The 18,311-nt window shown below is 33.4% G+C and overlaps 1 protein-coding gene across 1 annotated transcript; it reads left to right on the top strand.

Annotated features, from left to right (window-relative positions):
• The first annotated feature begins 118 nt into the window (after positions 1-118).
• LOC130645514 (uncharacterized) lies at positions 119-17,307 on the top strand. Its single transcript, XM_057451525.1, has 20 exons — positions 119-697; positions 2,384-2,443; positions 2,529-2,563; positions 2,670-2,807; positions 9,377-9,433; positions 9,643-9,763; positions 10,199-10,291; positions 10,859-11,028; positions 11,573-11,658; positions 12,070-12,153; positions 12,334-12,396; positions 12,747-12,788; positions 13,292-13,327; positions 13,786-13,874; positions 14,137-14,173; positions 14,595-14,659; positions 14,823-14,909; positions 15,138-15,276; positions 15,566-15,650; positions 15,847-17,307. Exons 1-20 carry the CDS (start codon positions 407-409, stop codon positions 16,037-16,039), a joined length of 1,971 nt encoding a protein of 656 aa, XP_057307508.1. The 5' UTR covers positions 119-406; the 3' UTR covers positions 16,040-17,307.
• The last annotated feature ends 1,004 nt before the right edge of the window (positions 17,308-18,311 follow it).

The raw sequence follows: 18,311 nt of genomic DNA, 5'->3' as shown, positions 1-18,311 counted from the left end.
GTTTAGATTTTATGTTTTATGGGAATACACTAAGATAATAATGGATCTCCAGTTGCTCTAATTATCCTAAGACTTATTTCACCTCATTAGAAATTTACCAAATCTTATATCTTTTGGTTTTCCTTATTCAGCCTTTGATAACTGGAAAGAAAATAGAAAATGGTGATGTTTTCTTAAATGCTTTATGTTTTCTGTACATGTATATAATTTTTGGTTAATAAATTACAATTGTTATCTGACTGTTATCAATAAAATTTTCTTTTTAAATTATGCAGAAAACATTTTTAGTTCTGCTCAAATTTTATATTTTTAATGTGTTTTTGGTATGACATATTTTGAAAAATACAATTTACCGAGCCATTCACATAGAAATGTATATTTGGCATGTTTGAAGGCATAATTTGGGATGGTAAAACTTCTTTTTTTAATCTTTATGCATTTTAGACTCATAAATATGGACAAATTTATAAAAAGTTTCAGTTTGGATGTTCTGAAAATTAATAGAAACAGCATATCGACATTTAGTTCAACTAACTTGCTACAACGTCGAATAGTTATTCCAGTTTCAGTATTGGGGTTAGTTTACCTTATCTTTATCAGGAGAGTAGGGTTTGATCGTGGTTGCAAATTTCGGGTGAAAAATAAAGTAAAAGAAGATGAAGAGTTTAGTGATAGGGAGCATCGAACTGTCACAAAGGTATTTGTTATTTCACCATGACCTCTCTTGTATTTAATGATGCTATATCCATTTTTTGTACAGTCACAGGTCAATATGCCCACTGGAAAATCAAAGAACGTTAAGAAATTGTTTAAATTGAAAAAGGCATTGGCAAAATTTGATCCAATAAGGATATAATTTGACAAAATTTACTTTGAACTCAATGAACCTTTGCCTTTACAAATTTGTGTGTTGATTAAGAAATATTTTTAATTTTTTTTTAAGTTGCAGATACCAAGTTATTTGTTCATTGGAAAATTTAAGAGGCCTGGGGCGAGGAAACGAGTGTCATTTTAGGAAAAAAATTATGTTAATCAATTTACCTTAAAATATCTATGCATTAATAGAGTTGTCAAAATGTCAAAATTTGCTATCACTTAAATATGATATCTTATGTGTGAATATCTTGAGAACAAATAGAACTTTTTAAAAAACTAGTCGTTAGCCCGTGGAAAAATCCACGGGTTCGCTCGTCCTTTTTATACTTGTGCAGCTAAGCTACCATTTTGCGTGACAGACGGACAGACATATACAGGTATTATAATATAGACTAGTCGTTAGCCCGTGGAAGATCCACGGGTTCGCCCGACCTTTAATACCACATTGCATGCTTCTCGCTATTGCGCAGCTAAGCTACCATTTTGCGTGACAGACAGACAGACGTATACGGCATTATAATATAGATTAACTAGTGGAAAAATCCATGGGGTCGCTCGTCGCGTTCGCTCGTCTTTTAAATTTACCCGTCGCAACAAAGTGGATAAAAATATATCACATTTGATATTCGTGCGCATTTTAAAAATTTCGTGTTACCGTTACGGGAGGCCGCTTTCGCGGACACACAGACAGATGACGGCTATTATTAAAGAGATATAAAAAAAGACTTGTTAACTAACTTTTTAAGCTCTATAATATAAGTCCAACACCATTTTATACCTTGGGCCTTGGAATTCTAAATAACATTTGTAATAACTGTTTCTCAGCGAGAAAAAAAGCTGCCTCTTTTTTGTATCTCAATTGTATTTAAATACTTGTTTAATATTTATGATTAGCATTTTTTCCAAAAACGTTGACTATATTTTTTTGGGGACGTCACAAATTATTGCGCATCAAAGCATCATAGCATGCTCTCTAAAATGGAAAATGCTTTAAATGTTGATCTAATGATCGTGCATGCATAAAAATGTTACAAAGTGTTTATGTCTTCAATTCTAACTTTTCGATAAAGCTTTGCCACCTCTTAGATCTGTTTTCCTTGATTTCGGCCATTCTACTCTGCAGTATAAAATATATTTTGGAGGCCAGTACTTGTCCTTTTTAGTGTGCAAAATACAAAAGATCTTATAAACCACAAGAACAAAATAATATTGCCAGGAATGTGCTTAAATGCAATAAATAGGTAATCAATATTTCTCCTAATGTTGTCGACGTTTGCGAAAAAAGTTATACTAATTTATTCCTTTCACCTTATGCTACATTTGAACCAAGTGTTATTTCATAATAAAATTTGTCAGAATTTATGGACAGCAGGTACCTTAAGCCCTCTCGTATTTACAAGGGCTAAAAAACTTTATACTAAATTTTGCATTTTCCTCAAAAATTGAGTTTATAAGTAAAACAAGTTCATTTCTAAACTTTTTCAAAACTACTGTAGTTTTTGTTTAGAAATCTCCTTCAATATCTGGTTGGCTTTTCACGAAAATCTACAAAGTCATATCTACCTCGGTAAGTACAATCTGTTTTCTTATTTATTTGCATGACTTACTTGTTATCACTATTGTTTCTTTAATCTTTGTTAATGCTTGTATAGGTTTTTGGATCAGTTATATTACAAGCTCTTAAGAGGTATGGTAAAAGCAGCAAGTCAAGTTACTTGTACGATCTTTTTAATATTCCAATTGTTGTTCTAAAAAGATATTGAATTTCTAAATGGACCATAATTTTTATTTAGGAAATTTAAAATGAACATGTTAAGAACATTGGAAATCCCTGAAAGTCCAATGTATTACCCAATTGTAAATGGTGAAGAGGGTTTGTATATCAAATCGGCTGTCTCAGAGGACGACTTATGGCATTTGGTTAATGCAAGGTATTAAATCATTGAATATATTACTTTTAATAAAATAACATACAAATCTTTGGTTTCTTTAGTGTTGCTGGAAAAACACTTTTTTTAGTAAGAACGTGCTTTATAAGGAAGTTAAATTTGGCACATTCAAGTTTGACCAAAAAGTTGTACGTCTTAGAATGTTAATTTTGTTAAACTCGCAATATGTGTATGACTAACCTGTAGGTTATCTTCACAGTTCTCTTAATAACACAACACCAAATATACCCAATTGATTTACACACAACACAATATATACCACTATTATAAACACAATGATTTCACCAGCAAGATTGGTTCAACACAAGTAAACCCCACCACTAATTGATTCTTATTAGTAATCGCCTAGAATGGAAGATTAACAATCTCCCTGTATTTTCTTTTCTGCACGTTGTTCAGTTTATGCTGCTATGGGAGGAATTTATAGCGACTCCTACTCGCTTAGTATAGTGGTCCTGGGGAGAAATTGACTTTTCACCAATGCCCTCTACTATACAAGTCTTGATCTAACAGTTACTGAAGACTATTCTTTCTTGGGTCCATAGTTGTGTGATTCCAAGTGCTAAGTGGTGTTTCAGCAATGAATTCTGAAAATAAAACTCAAAAAAACTTTATAATAAAAAATTTTGAAAACACAACATTTGATTGGTCACTAATACTCATCATGACCATTTTGTAGCACATTCAGTAGAAGTGTGCTATTTGCTCCTTGCTTTGTTAGCACATCTGCTAACTGATGTTTGGTGGGAATCCACTTCAATATTACTTCCTTTTGATTGATGCTCTGTCTGAGAGAAGCCATGTCAACTCTTAATCGCTTATATTCTAAAGCTTTTGTTGAATATGCAGTTTCATACAAAGATTTGTTATCTGTGTAGCACAAGATACCTTCTAGATCTGTCTTCACAATTTCCATTATTACATTTTTCACCCGGATACATGCATCAATACCATTAACAAGTGCCAAGGTTTCTGCTGCAAGTGTGCTACGCACAACTCTCTTAATCTTTTTTGACTGCCATGTGATAGGTGTCATGGTGTTCTCAACACTTTTAAGAAAAACAAAAATTCCACTTTGAGAGCTTCCGTCATGTAGATTTCCAAATGAGGCGTCAGCATACAAGATTAATTGTAATGAAGGTTTAACTTCCAAAATTTTAGGCAAATATCAGGATCCAATTTCAACTTCTTTACCAATTTATTAGCTCTCATAACATCATCAACATTTGCACGGTTTAACTTTGTGCTTAACTGACAAACATCAAAAGAAATATCTGGCCTTGATTGAGAAGATACCCAATTTAATTGACCACAAATACATCGAAACTTAGATTGCTCTTCATGTGAGAGTTCTTGATGTTTGTTTTTGGTGCTTTGAATCTCAACCTGTTCCATGCTTGCCACATATTTGCTTTGGTCATACTCAATAGAACTATTGAATTGTTGTATGTTGACTCCAACATATTTAAAATTACTGCAATTCTCTGACCCAACCCGAAATATTTTTCTAATGGATGCAATGACTTTTACTTGAAAATCTTCTGATCCTCCCCAAAGAAAATCATCAACATGTATTACGATCAATCCTTGACAACAGTCATCTTGAACCCAATAAAATAAAGCTTCATCAAAAAAAGACATTTTCATTCCCAAACCAATTAACTGTTCCTTTACTCGTAAATACCAAGCTCTTGAAGCATCAGCAAGGCCATATACTACTTTATTCAATGTCCGAAGAACCCCTATTACGTTTGCTTCCTTTGGGGGCTTTATAATTACTTCTCTATCAATCGGGTTACCTTGAAGAAATGCTGTTTTGACATCTAAGGTGTGCCATTCCCATTCGTTAGTTGCTAACATTGTGAGTACAATTCGCAGACTTTCTTTTGAAAACGTTGGGGAGTCTTTAGTCAGATTTTGAACCTCCTCTTCTTCAAAACCTCTTATGACCAAACGAGCTTTGACAATTTTGTTGCCCTCTATATTTTTTGTTGTGATTACCCTTCTTGTGGATATTGTAGATTGACTTCTGTGTTCAACAGTGGAGAAAACATTGTTGTCTTGCCAGTTGGTTAATTCTTTAAATTTCGCATTCAAGACCTCGTCTTCAATAGTTGGTTTTATCGCTAATAATACTTCTTCAGTGTCATTGGCTTCAACAATCGGTTGCCATTCACTCACACATCTTTTGAAATCTAACCAATTAATTTCACCTGTGTCTTCATTTTGCACATTTAAACAGCTGCCATATTGCCTGCCTTCTTTTCCTTTTCTACTCACTTTACCTGCTCTGCTGTGAACTAATCCTTTAATCCACTCACTGTCTGGAGTTAGCTTATAGATGATTCTGGTTTTTAACTTTGGCATTCCTTGAAATATAGAGGTATTGCCTTTTTTTCATTGACTGTGGTTTCACTTTTTGATGTTTCATTAGATGTTTCCTCTATTGGTGTCCCATTGGTTTGTGAATTATCAATGGCCGCATCCTCAGTTACTGGTGCTTCTGTTACTGGTACTTCCGTAGTATTACTTTCAAGATCAACTATGTCAAAAATTTCGTCTTCCCGTGAAACACAGTTGTCCAACTGCATACTTGTTACTTCTGGGCTCTTTTCAGAGTCTTGTGATGGTTTCTGTGAATGTACTACTTGATTTACCTTTTGCAACCGACAAATGTGGACTCACACATAACTTCCACCATGCTTGACAAGTACTTGTTTATTTTCTTGTCCAATTACAGTGCCTGGTCCATGCCATTTTTCGCTGTCTTTTCTTTTATAAAAGACTATCTCCAGTTACATACTGCACATCATTGTAACACTGGACATTATGCCGCAATGCTCTACGTATTCTTTCAGAAGATTCTGCTGCTATGAATGCTCTTCGTGATGCATGCATCACAGCAAGGTTATGGGCCACAGTCTTACTTGAAACTGTATCATTCATGGCTGGTAACTGATCAGTGAGGATGCAGGGATAGTCATAGTTTTTACCAAAAACAAGCTGGTTTGGTGAAAATCCATTGTTGTTTGATAAAGAATTCTTGGCACTAATAGCCCAGAAAAGTGCTTGATTAGGTGTACACTTTGTATCCTCTATAATCTTACTCAGCATTTCCCTAATGATACCATTGTGTCGCTCACTTCGACCAAGGACTTTTGGCTGCTGTTGTGGAAAACTCTATGTTAAATTGCTCACACATTTCTTCATACACTTTATTGATAAATTCTCCTCCATTGTCAGCCAGATACTTTCTTGGTTGACCAAATCTTGCTAACTAAATTTCAAAGATAATGTCTGTTATCACATCTTTATCTTTTGTCTTTGTTAACTTTGAAGATGAAAATCTTGTGAAAGTATCTATGATATGAATAAACCACAATGATTGTGAAAGTTGCACTAAATCTAAAGCCACACACTGATTGAATTCCGACGACATTGGTAAGCCAACAATAGGACGTGGTCTTGGTTTTCTATACTTAAGGCATACTTTACAAGAGTGTGAGACATTATCAATTAATTTCATGATTTCACTCCGGTCCTCTAAAAAGGAATTTGATGCTTTAATAAGAGATTTTAATTTCTCAGCACTTGGATGACAGAACTGACGATGAAGTTTGATGATCTTGTTTTTTTTTGGATTTTTCACTTGTGCGCATACAAAGGCAACTTGAGGAAGCAAATGGTCATAATTCTTTTCATCTAAGTCTATTCTGTTGTTGTTTAAAGGTATGCAACAGTGACCTGTGGTGGTAAATTTTAAAGGATGGCATTCTCCAAACATTTTAACAGTATCGTTGCTAAAATCTAAAACTGCATCTGCTTTTCTCATAGATTTTTGACTTAAGAGCAAAGGTATTTCATTGGGTACAACTTCTGTTTCTAGATTAACCTCTTTTGAACCAATGATTACAGGTAAGATTACTCGTTTTATGGAACAAACTGCCTCGCTATCTCCAAATTTAAATCTTGTTCCTCCTGGATACTCTTCTGGCAGTTTATCACTATCAATATTATCAATGAAACATTGGTACCAATTCTTACCACAGACTGTTTTGGTACAACCACAGTCTAAAACTGCACATGACAAAGTTTCACCAAAAAGGGATTGCATTTCACTTTCTTTAATTTAGGAAAAAATCTAACTTTTGAATGACTTTCTTCCTTTTTTACATCTTCAGACTCTTCACAGCCCAGTGATAAATGGACTGACAAATATTGCACTTTGAAATATTTCCAAATTCATCAGGCGGATTCATTACTCTGTTACTGGATCTGGTTTTCCTCCATCCATATCTTTGATTTGGTGCTGCAGCCCTTCCTCTTTTAAACCTTGAACGCTGATATCCACCTCTTTTGGTGAAGTAATTCTGCTCCGTAGAATCTGCGCTTGCCTGTAAAACAGGCTCTATCTTTACAGCATCATTTGACACAGATGAGGCCACAGTATCACCAAATATTTTCTTTAACTGTAATACCATTGAATCATAGCGTAATTCATTTATAGTTGCTCTAGCCAACTGTTGCTGCTCTGGTGTAAGATTAGCGCTTTGTAAAACTCGGTATGCCAAAACTCCATCAGGAAGTTCCATACGGTGAACTTGGATTTTGATATAATCGTTCAAACTCTATAAGGTAATCATTCATGCTCATCTCAGGGGGTCGTTTAAATTTTTCAAAGGTTTCATAAGCCAGGTACGCAGTTTGATTTTCATCCTTTAAGTAAATTTTGTCCAATCTGTCAGTAATAGCTTTTACCCCAGTTGTGGCACTGATTTGTTCAATTTCCAATTCTAATACTGCTTCTTTAGCTTTTCCTTTCAAACCCATGAGTATAGCTGGCCCTAGTTTTTCCGCCTTTAGTTCTGTAAGTGCGTGCCATATTTGAACTTCTTTTTTCCAGTCTTTGTAACTGGACTCTGTATTCAATGATGGTGGGGGTACCCAACTTTTTGACATTTCTCTATGATACTTTGCAATTTTATTCCTCTGCTACCATTTGTTAAACTCGCAATATGTGTATGACTAACCTGTAGGTTATCTTCACAGTTCTCCTAATAACACAACACCAAATATACCCAATTGATTTACACACAACACAATATATACCACTATTATAAACACAATGATTTCACCAGCAAGATTAGTTCAACACAAGTAAACCCCACCACCAATTGATTCTTATTAGTAATCGCCTAGAATGGAAGATTAACAAATTTTACACTGTAAAAGATTAGTTTAGAAACATTAATACAATACTTTTTTTTCAAAGTCAACATTACACAGGACAAAGAAAATTAAGAATGTACACGCACACTCTATGCGTTTAAAATTAGGGCCATTTCTTACTGACAATACAGTATTGAAAAAAATGATTTAATTAGAAAATTTAAAGAAAAAAGTTACTTTAATCTTCCAACCCTATTAACACCAGACCTTTTTGGTTTAGTGTAGCACCAGTGGGCGTAAATTCCTTGCAGACCATTAATCCAAGGCTACTTATGCTTGGTATACTTGAAAGTCTTAATAAAAACATATTCTATGTAAAAATTTAATTTAACGACAGCATGGGGGTTAGAGATAATGTCACAGACGCCTAAAATAGACCATTTTCATAATTTTGGATTAAATTTGAATTTCATAAGCATTACTGATGGCACGGATTTAATTCTAGGTAGACTCACTCATAGAATAGAAATAAACTGATTTCATTTAATAAAATAAATTTTAATAATGTAATAAATTTGTACAAGTTTCTTATTTTAACGTTAAATGTAAAAAATTTCCGTTTGTCCAGTAATATTGATGTTCATATCATTAAACTTAACACATGTTTAGAATATGACATATATAAATGTTTAAGGTGAGGAAAACAATATAAAGACGTCATTTCAGTGGATTGATGTTTCTTTCTGGTCTGTATTTTATCTCTGGAACCATATATCTTCTTAGCAACACCTTAGTAACCACCTGGTAACGAACATACATGCAATAAATAATTCTATAACCAAAACAGCATCCTACAACACTCATACATGCTTATCAGAACTTTTTAACAAAAAATTACAAAGTATAAAATATTTACCAGTTAGGAAAAGTTACAAAATTTCAGCACTCAATTAGTATATGCCAAAAACAATTTATGCCCAGTCAAAGAGGCCATGACACTTCATTTTTAAAATTACTGAAAACCCAATTTTTTAAAAGGCTTATGTTAAAATAGGTTTTTTGCGAATTGGTGGAAAAAAAACTTTATTTCTTTATATTGCTTTCATCCTATTAAATTATTGTTGATGCCAATTTCTGGTAACTTTGCACACTATCTGTAGACCCCCTTGAACATATACCAATCCACAACTATACCTATCAAGAAAATAATTTTCATGCAAAAACATTAAATAAAATAGTTAGAGAAGCTTATTATTCTTGCCTTTACATTTTTTGACTAGCAAAAATCTCTTTATTTGAAGTATAGGTTTATTGACTTTAAGCTACAGTGCATTCTGTTTTGTAAAAAGTTTCTCTTAGGTTGATTTGTTATTTTGTTTCAGGACATCTATAAAACACTGCCACTTTACAACATTATATGATTTGGTGAATCTATACAGGTAGATGTTATTATTGTCAAAACAAACAATTTCATCTTTTCTGTTGTTTTTTTTTTAATTGATGTATTACCTATTAGGCTGGAGAAAAACATGTCTCTCATGTTTTGGAAGCTAAAGGCTTGTATCAACTTGTTAGCAGGGAGATTTTTTCATCCTTTTTTTTAAGTATGAGATTATAGCTTACTCCCCTGCTATGATTTTCTTTCCAGAGAAAAACGTTTGACACCAGTAGACGTAGCTAAACGTATTATTGCAGCCTTGAAGAAGAGTAAAAAACAAAATCCTTCAGTAACTGCTTTTATTGAATATTATGAAGAACTGATCATGCAGGTAAGATTTTTTTCAATATTGTTAACATCAAATTTCTAGGTACTAATATAAAGAATTGTTAAGAAAACAAACAAATCAATATTTTGCGATCTTTATTTTCCTATTACACCTAATACAACAAGTAAGTAAATCCCCTTTTGATATCGCATTGTGGTCTTTTTGTAAATTGGAGCAAAGAACCTACTTCCTTAATACTTGTACAGGTCAGCCTGCAGGCCAAACAAGTCATAATTAGCTATTTAGCTACTCATGTGTTAAGTTGGGTAGAACCAAGATTAAACGTAAAACCTTGCTATTTTAAGGTAATAGCTCAATAGTTTGAGTTTATTAGACTGAATTTTGTAGTTAATATTAAATTTTCTATTTAAATCATTTTAAAATATGATTATTTTTGTCATTTAATGATCTATTTACTTTAATATTGTATGTATATAGCAAGCTGTTTTTTCCACTGAACGTTGGGAAGATGGGAAACCTTTATCTGTGTTTGATGGCATACCAGTTGGTGTAAAAGATGAATATGCTGTGGTAAGCTGATTATACTTTGAAAGGTTGTCTTTGTTAAATTAAATGCACCTTCGAAGAAAAGTCTTTTAAAAGCCTGGAGAAATTAGTACTTTAGGAAAAGAAAATGTTTACGTAAGAAACTTGTGTGTCTTTTGTGGATTCTAGATAATTTGCAAAGGGTATTTCCACAATAATGTAAGGTCTAAGCCACAAAAGTTGAACTGTAAAAGTTTCAATTAGAAATGGTACTTGAGAAAATTTATAAGAATTTGTTAAAGCTAGAGGAAATATTATGTTCAAGTGCAAAATTTTTCCCCTAAACTTCTTATTTTGTACAATCGCAACGGACGTAAAAAAATAGAAATCCTCCACCTGCGCTCACATAGATGGAGTAAAGTTAAAGTTATCTACCTTATTCGTACTAGTTTTTGTGCAAAAAATGGTTATTACTCACAATTTATTGTTAATATGCGAAAATGAGTACAAAAATTAATCATTACGAAAATAATTATTTCTAATAGTATTTTTTGTAGTATTTTATTTTGTCTGTCTGACTAATTGTAAGTATATTATTCAAATATTTTTTAGGCTGGTCATCATTGTCGTAATGGTCTTCCGATCAAGGAATTAGACGTCAAAATGTCATCAAAGGAGGAGAGAGGACTGGTTAAACGACTACGGGAAGGAGGAGCCATGATCATTGGGATGACCAACATGCATCAGATTGGTATTGGTGTGTTTGGTATCAATCAGTCAAAGTGGGTAACAAATAAGGCTCAAATCCTTCAAAAAAACGAAACAACTTGTAAGCAACTGCCCAACCGGAATTAAGCATTTGAAAATAGAAGAAAAAGAAGACTAGGGACTATAAAAAACAATTTTTAGTCGTTATTCTAATACGTCATGCAAGTTTGATTTTGCTTGGCGCGCTAGCCTAACTTAACAAAGAAATAAGGACGTGCATTTGGTCTTCTTAGTAGGTATCTTAAAAGCAACAAGTAAACAAAGGTTGAGCCCGTGGCTAAGTCTACCAAAAATTAGAGTTGTATCGTTAGTAATACTTAAGGAATTTAACTATATTTTAAAATTGGGAAAATGACCAATTTCAGGCATGTGTGATGTTTTACCTGGAGTCTGTTTGTTTTTAGACTCTGTACAAGTATGCCAAGTTTTATTACTTAAACACAATCAGTTTCAGATTTATGTCCTGCGTGCCTTTTCGAATAATTTTTCTTTTCCAAAAAGTCTATACTGTTGTTTTACGATATTGGGTGTGTAAAGATGCTTATGAAACTGTTCTAGATATCATGGTACCACTCGCAATCCTTACAATGTTAATCACAGTGCTGGAGGTAGTTCTGGAGGATCAGCTGCTGCTATCGCTGCAGGTATTCACGATCGGTTTTGCGTGAGGTTCATGCAATATTCCACAAATTAAAACTTCTGTGAAATGTCAATTCACCTTTAAAACTATATCCCTTTGAAAGTGTCCTGTCTGATGGGAGTATAGATTTTGATTTGTGCTCAAAATGAAATAACCCAAAAAGCGTTTGCAAGGCCAAAATTTGATTTATAGTCGAACGTTGCTTCAATTTTGGGAATTTGAGGAGAGGCGCTTATCAATGAGATAATTTTGGTCACTTAACTTTTATTTCCAGTTCATCATGAAACACGAGGACTATTTTATCGCTGGCCTCATCTAATGTTTTTAATTAAACAAGGGGCATTTTTTTTGATGAAATGCAGCATATTGCAGTGTCATATTTTCATTTTTCATTTTTTACCTATCTTGGTTTTAGGTTTGTGCACGATAGCATTGGGTACAGATGGTGGTGGTTCGATCAGACTTCCAGCAGCAGTTTGTGGTGTTGTTGGATTAAAAGGTGCCACGTTTAACCTTTTTCAGAAACAACTTTTTTACCAAGTGATAGATTTTCTTTATTGATACGATTTTGATTTCCGCATTTCTTTCAACCTTTGTGTCGATGAATGTTAAACCTATTATTCTTGACTTTCTCTAATTTGTTTTACTTATTACAGTTGTAAAAATGTTTCTGTTTCAGCAACTTATACAAGATATTCCGATGCTGGTGTAAGTCAAAATGCTTCAACTGTCTCCCATACAGGTTAGGCACGTTTGATTCTTGTAAATAAACTTAATCTTGTTTGTGCTGGGCTAGTGTGTGGTTTAAACTATGATCCTTTAGAGTCGTAGTTGATGATATCGAAACCCATTACACCAACTAAACTACATGTGATTGTGCTACATGCCACTAGAGTGCTCAATGCCCCGAGGACGGAGCTATAAGCAGTATTGAGTAGTGAACGTGTAATAAGGACGATTATGTATTAAAATGTCGTCTTTGAATAACTTTACCTCGCAGACCTTCTTTTTCTGATGAATATTTGAAAATAAAGTGTCCATTTTGATGCGATATAATTTTAAAAGAACTTAAACTTTTGCTTGTGTATATAGGAGCACTGTGCGCAACTGTTATGGATGCAGCTATCAGTTATGGTTAGTACTCTTCTCTATATTAATTGCCGTACTCCGTTTGTCTGTGTTTGCACAAGAAAAAAATCCTTCAGTTGAAACACAAAATCGTTATATAAAGGACTTGTTTTGTCGTAATACGAGCCAAGAATAAAATTTCTTATTTTGCCCTCCTTTTTAACGATGTTATTGTCAACAAGGAAGACCCCATTGAAAAAAATAACTACAATCAACTTTGTTGTTAAATTTTATGGGGATTTTTAATGTAATTACCTATCTTTATTGTGGTGAGCATGATTTTACGAGCGCTTTCGCGTTTAAGCGCAATAAATTTGCGAAAGTTACCGACATTTTGGTTAATGTCTAACTACATGTGTTTTAAGCTTGTACTTTTTCCCGTGTAGATGTTTAGCCATGAACTTTTAATTTTCCTCTTCTTTAAAACTGTTCATTTATCGATCCGTTTCAGTAGCAATGTTTTGGAGTAGTGATAGTGGTAATTGCGTAGTCTTATGGATTATATTTAGGTTACTTAGCGGGTAAAGATGAAGACTCTCCACTTGGTATTAACCCTTTATTTTTGTTCTACGTTTTTCATTTTGTGTTATTTAAAGCGGACAGTATGTTTACTTCTACCTTGAAGGAAAATTTCGCGAGTAATTAAATTCGCAATTAGCCAGAACTGACAGGAAATTTATTTAGTTTTTCTGGGAATTATTCAGTGAATGGAAAATTGCTTATTTTCTCTGGATTTCAACTTTTGTAACATTTTTGGCTGTGCCAGCAGACTACTTTTATGTAAGGTTTACAAAAAATACAAACCAAATAATAATAACGTTGATTGAGGAATTTTTGAATCCGTAATCTTTGGAAAGGCGATTTAACCAAATTTTAGTACCCACAAAAATTCGTTTACTCTTGAAAGGGTATTTGTGTTTAGGGAGCTTAGGTTTGACGGAAAAATTCTTCAAAGCGATCCAAAATAAAATATATATTTTTATTTATATTTCTATATTTTTAGGTCTTTGTCAGCCTCCTGTATATCTTGGTGATTTTTGTAGTACTGACCTGTCCGGTATGAAGATTGGTGTCGACTGGCAGTGGATGGATGTAAGTAGGGAGAGTGAGGAGGGAGGTATCGACTGGCACTGGATGGATAGTGGGAAGGGAGGTATCGACTGACAGTGGATGGATAGTAGGAAGGGAGGTGTCGTCTGAGAGTAAATGGATGTAGGTACGGATAGTGGAAAGGAAGGTGTCGACTGGCAGTGGACGGTTGTAAGTAAGAATAATGGGATGGAAAGCACAAAACGGTCTGACAAACGGAAAGTTTTTAGTAACAATTTTTAAAACTATTTGTTCTTCGTTTTAGGTGTGTGATCGTGAAATCAACTCTGCATGTTTGGATCGTAAGTTGCTTCGCTTACTTTTTACTACGAAAAGCGCTGTCTGAATATAAAAATGTCAAAATCAACTGGGTACAAAAATGTGAAGATTTCAAAAAAAGGTAGTTTATCTGCAACTTTTGTCTTCAATAATCACGAGTTTTTATGATCTTTTAATAGTGCATGAGTGTTTGAAGAACATATTTTTTGATGTTATTGATAAGAAGGAACATTCAGCTTGCAGAAATACAGGAAATTTAAACCAGTGCGCACTAAACAGAAATGTTGCAAACTTTGTAACACTGACTGCTTTCGTAATATTTACACCGGAAGCAAGTGTAATTATTGAAATTGAACTTTGATTAAGAATCGTCATTTTGGTCCTGATTTTAAGTATAAGTAGATCTTAAAAATACAGAAACAATAAATATGTTTTTAAATTTAGTGTTGGAATGGTTGGAGAAAGATTGTGGTGTGGAAATCGTTTCTATACACGTTCCTGAAAAAGAAGTAAGTAATAAATTCTTATCAACCAGTGGAAACTTTTAAAACCTTTTTTTTTCCTGTTCTTTCTAACCTGCAGAGACCGTTGAAAATGTAATAACCTGAAACCGTTCTGAATTTAGGAGCCATTTAGACGGATAGGTTCAATGTATTGATTAATTCTCTCTAGGAGATGTATGTGGCTCACTCAATGACCATCCTCGCTGAAATGGCCAGCGCCAATCAAAGACTATTTGAGAAACATTTTGATGAACTGGTGAGAAGTTGTTTTGCTTTGTTGCAGTCTTAAAGTTGGTGTTTTTCTTTTGGTACATCGGGGTAGATTTATCAGATGTAAAACGTTTTCATAGAAAACCATGTATGAGACTTGCCACTTATTCCAACTTTTGGGCGCCTAATTCTGTGTTTTTACCCTTTTTCTTCACATCAAGTCACATCCACAAGGAGTGAGGGCTTCAGTCATCCGTATGTTTGTTTGTTTTAGAACGTGGACGTGCAAAGTATGTTGTTAGCCGCTCGTTCAATAGACGCGTATGATTATTTGCAAGCGGCTAGACAAAGAAGGCGCTCTGTTAATGCTTTAAAATATATCTTCACAAAGGTAGATGTCATATTTACCCCAGGTAAGACACTCTGAGAAAGTTCACTTTACCAGCGTTAGCGGGCTTAGCCTTTAACGTCGACATCTCTTTAACGCCGACACATTGACGATGATAACATTAAATTCATGTTAACAAGGTTTTAGTTTCGAAATCTTACGAAGTAACGCAAAACCTGAAAATTTCTCTTTCCGTGAAGGTTTCCGACATTAAATTTTTCGAATTATCGCTCCTGTGTTTTATACGCTCTGTTATTCATCCAGAAACGATATATGATTGTTACTTTTATAATCTGAAAAAAAATATGGTATAGGGGTAACCGAATTTCAACCCGTGGTTACATCATCTATCGAGCGGTATGGTTACACGAATTATGGGAAGAGTTTATCCTTACTTCGGTGAGTTTTAAAGAAGATAATTGTATTTATAAATAGTTTTGTTGGTTTTATCCCTTCCACTAAAATGTTAAAGTCGCCCATTAGCCCATTTTTTTGAAAATTTTAGTGATGAGATAATACTATTTAAATGAAGTCAGTGACCATTGTGCTGCTACTGTAAGCCAATGTTACACAAGAGTAATTTCTATTTGTTTAGCTATCATGGAATGGCCAACCTGACGGGTATTCCAGGTATATGCCAGCCGATCGGCTATTCGAAAGTCAACCTTCCCATCTCAATCCAGTGGATGTCATCGTGGTGGAGGGAGGATATTTTGTTCCGCATTGCTTACGCAGTCGAGAAGCATGTTGACATAAAAAAAGCTGACGTTTATTTTGATATTTCATAGTGACAAACTTCTTTTCTTGTTTTCCTAGAAGCTGTATTTTATAAGTTTTCGTGTCACGTGGTGTTCAAAGTATTCCTGGCCACAATATTCTTTTTCCAAGATAAAGAGGTTTTTACAAAGGAAATTTTTGCAGTGAATTTAGAGATTTGTTGACAAAATGGAAAAAATCAAAAATAAATAGAAGATTTTACAGGATCGAATGTCATTGAAAAATATGTTTTGGAAAGTGTTATGAAATGATTTAAAATATAAATAAAAATATTAGATGATCGGGCTATTTTTTGACTAATTTTTTAATCTGAAATGTAATATATCTTTACCTGTACACCTTATTATATTAATTTTTTATTGCAATTATAATTGTCAAAAGAAAATATTTTTTATCATTACATAATGTCATTTTTATCGATCTTTTGAGATGGTGGATGTTGAGATTCTTACACTGCTTTCCATATTCTATTTAGAAAGAAATTTTACTTGCCGCTTACACGTTCCTTACGTTATTTGTAATAATTTTTGCCCAAAAAAGCAAAAAAGTTAATTGCAATATCAGCTGTAAGCGGGACACTTTCCCTTTACAAGTAACGTGTCTATCTTTTGTCTAAAATTCTAAATTTCAGTTTTTACCTTGTACTTGTTCGCGAAAATTTGTCTTTACGAAAAGGAGGCATAAAACCCCAGTGATTTATAAACTTTAGCCTAAATCGAGAAACAAGATGAGATAAATGTCAGTATTTTTTTTTTAGTTTTTATTATCTTCTGATGTAATATAGATGCTGTTTGTGAAGAAAAATTCAATTTACAAGGGACTACCATGCCTTATCACCACCAAAATTTTTATTCTTAACCAGGAAACTGTTGTCACATCTGTTTAAAAAATCGCTTTAGCTGGAACTATATCTCATTTTCAACTAAACCCGACTTACAGGAGCTTCGCTTAACTCAAAAATTCTTCGGTCCCCTTGGGGTTCTAGGTACCGGAAGTTAACTGTAGTTCATTTTTTCGTTATACTCATGAATTCGCGAAGGTTAATTCTCATGAAAAATCTAAAATTAGTTTATATTAAAAATTTCACTATTCTTTTGCCTCGCGAAAGTTTCTACCTTTAAGGTAAACATAAAGTTTACAAGCATATGCAGGCTCAGATTAAGGTGGTAGTAACACTTTTCTAGCTGTCCAAATAGCTGAATTATTTACTCAGTGTTTTATTTATACCATTTTTTTTTTTACTATTTCGTAGAAATATAGGCCTTTATACATAATAAAATGGTTTTAACTTAACCCTGAAATTGCTGAGTCAGCAGAAATTACTATTTAAAAATGTATCATAAACAAGAAAAAAAATCGGCTTCCACGAGCTCCAACTTTTTACAATCTCGTTATTTTTCATCAGTTTCTGTTTTTAAATGATCCTTGGGTTAACCCTGTTAAAACGGTGTGCGGATCTTTTTTGTTCATTCTTATTTTTTTTAACAATAGCCTTTTGTTTTTTCAAAAGATTTTTTGTTAGCATCCCCTGCTGCATCGAACACTGTTAAAAGAAAAATATTCCGAATAAAAAGATTTCCGCACACCGTATCATGGCTGCATGGTTCACCAAGCATGTCTGAAAATTTTAAAGTAAAACGAAAATGCAATCGAAAGTTTAAAGCTCGTGCAGTGTAGCGTAATGAAGATCGTCTTAAATTTCTACATAATGCGCCATCTTTGTTGTTATTAACGTTCTTTTTAATAATTACGTCATTTCTTTCTGTAAACTATATTCGGTAGAACTAATTAATTATTCATGATTTTATTTTAAAGAGGAAATGTTGACGCTGAATATTATTGGTGAAAGATAATAGTAATTTAGCTATAAATCGTGACAATTGTGCTATAATAGAAGAAATATAGGTATATAGTCCGAAAATAATCTTTCGTAACTAATTACGTAAAAAAAAAAAAAATTCGATTTTTAAAAGAGTTACTGCCACCTTAATAAGCTTAGCACAAAGAAATAAGCTTAGTTCTTCAGATTTTCTATTTCTTCGTAGTCTCGTGAAAAGAAATGTTCTATAAAAAGTTAGCGATTTCTCTTCCAAAAGGGGACTTTGAAAAAAAAAGGTGTTATTGTTTGCTTAAAAATAAGCCTTTGGAAACATAAGCATCCCTTAAAGTAGTGTTTGCTAAGTACATCCGAACCTGCTTTTAAATTTTTATACGATTATAAAACAGTACAAAAATCATCGCAAAATTTAAAACATGTTGTCTTCAGGGCATTTTCTTCCTGGC

The sequence above is a fragment of the Hydractinia symbiolongicarpus genome, chromosome 5 (assembly GCF_029227915.1).
Source record: "Hydractinia symbiolongicarpus strain clone_291-10 chromosome 5, HSymV2.1, whole genome shotgun sequence".
NCBI lineage: Eukaryota > Metazoa > Cnidaria > Hydrozoa > Anthoathecata > Hydractiniidae > Hydractinia > Hydractinia symbiolongicarpus.
Note: the sequence above shows the minus strand (reverse complement) of the source record. Positions and strands in the feature narration are given on the sequence as shown.

What these genes read in the sequence shown, in the direction of transcription:
- LOC130645514 (XM_057451525.1), top strand. Translation starts at nt 407, where the DNA reads ATGGTAAAACTTCTTTTTTTAATCTTTATGCATTTTAGACTCATAAAT. An exon ending in AGCTGCTGCTATCGCTGCAG is followed by an intron (nt 11,659 to 12,069) that starts GTATTCACGATC and finishes TCTTGGTTTTAG; the next exon opens with GTTTGTGCACGATAGCATTG. An exon ending in AGATGTCATATTTACCCCAG is followed by an intron (nt 15,277 to 15,565) that starts GTAAGACACTCT and finishes AATATGGTATAG; the next exon opens with GGGTAACCGAATTTCAACCC.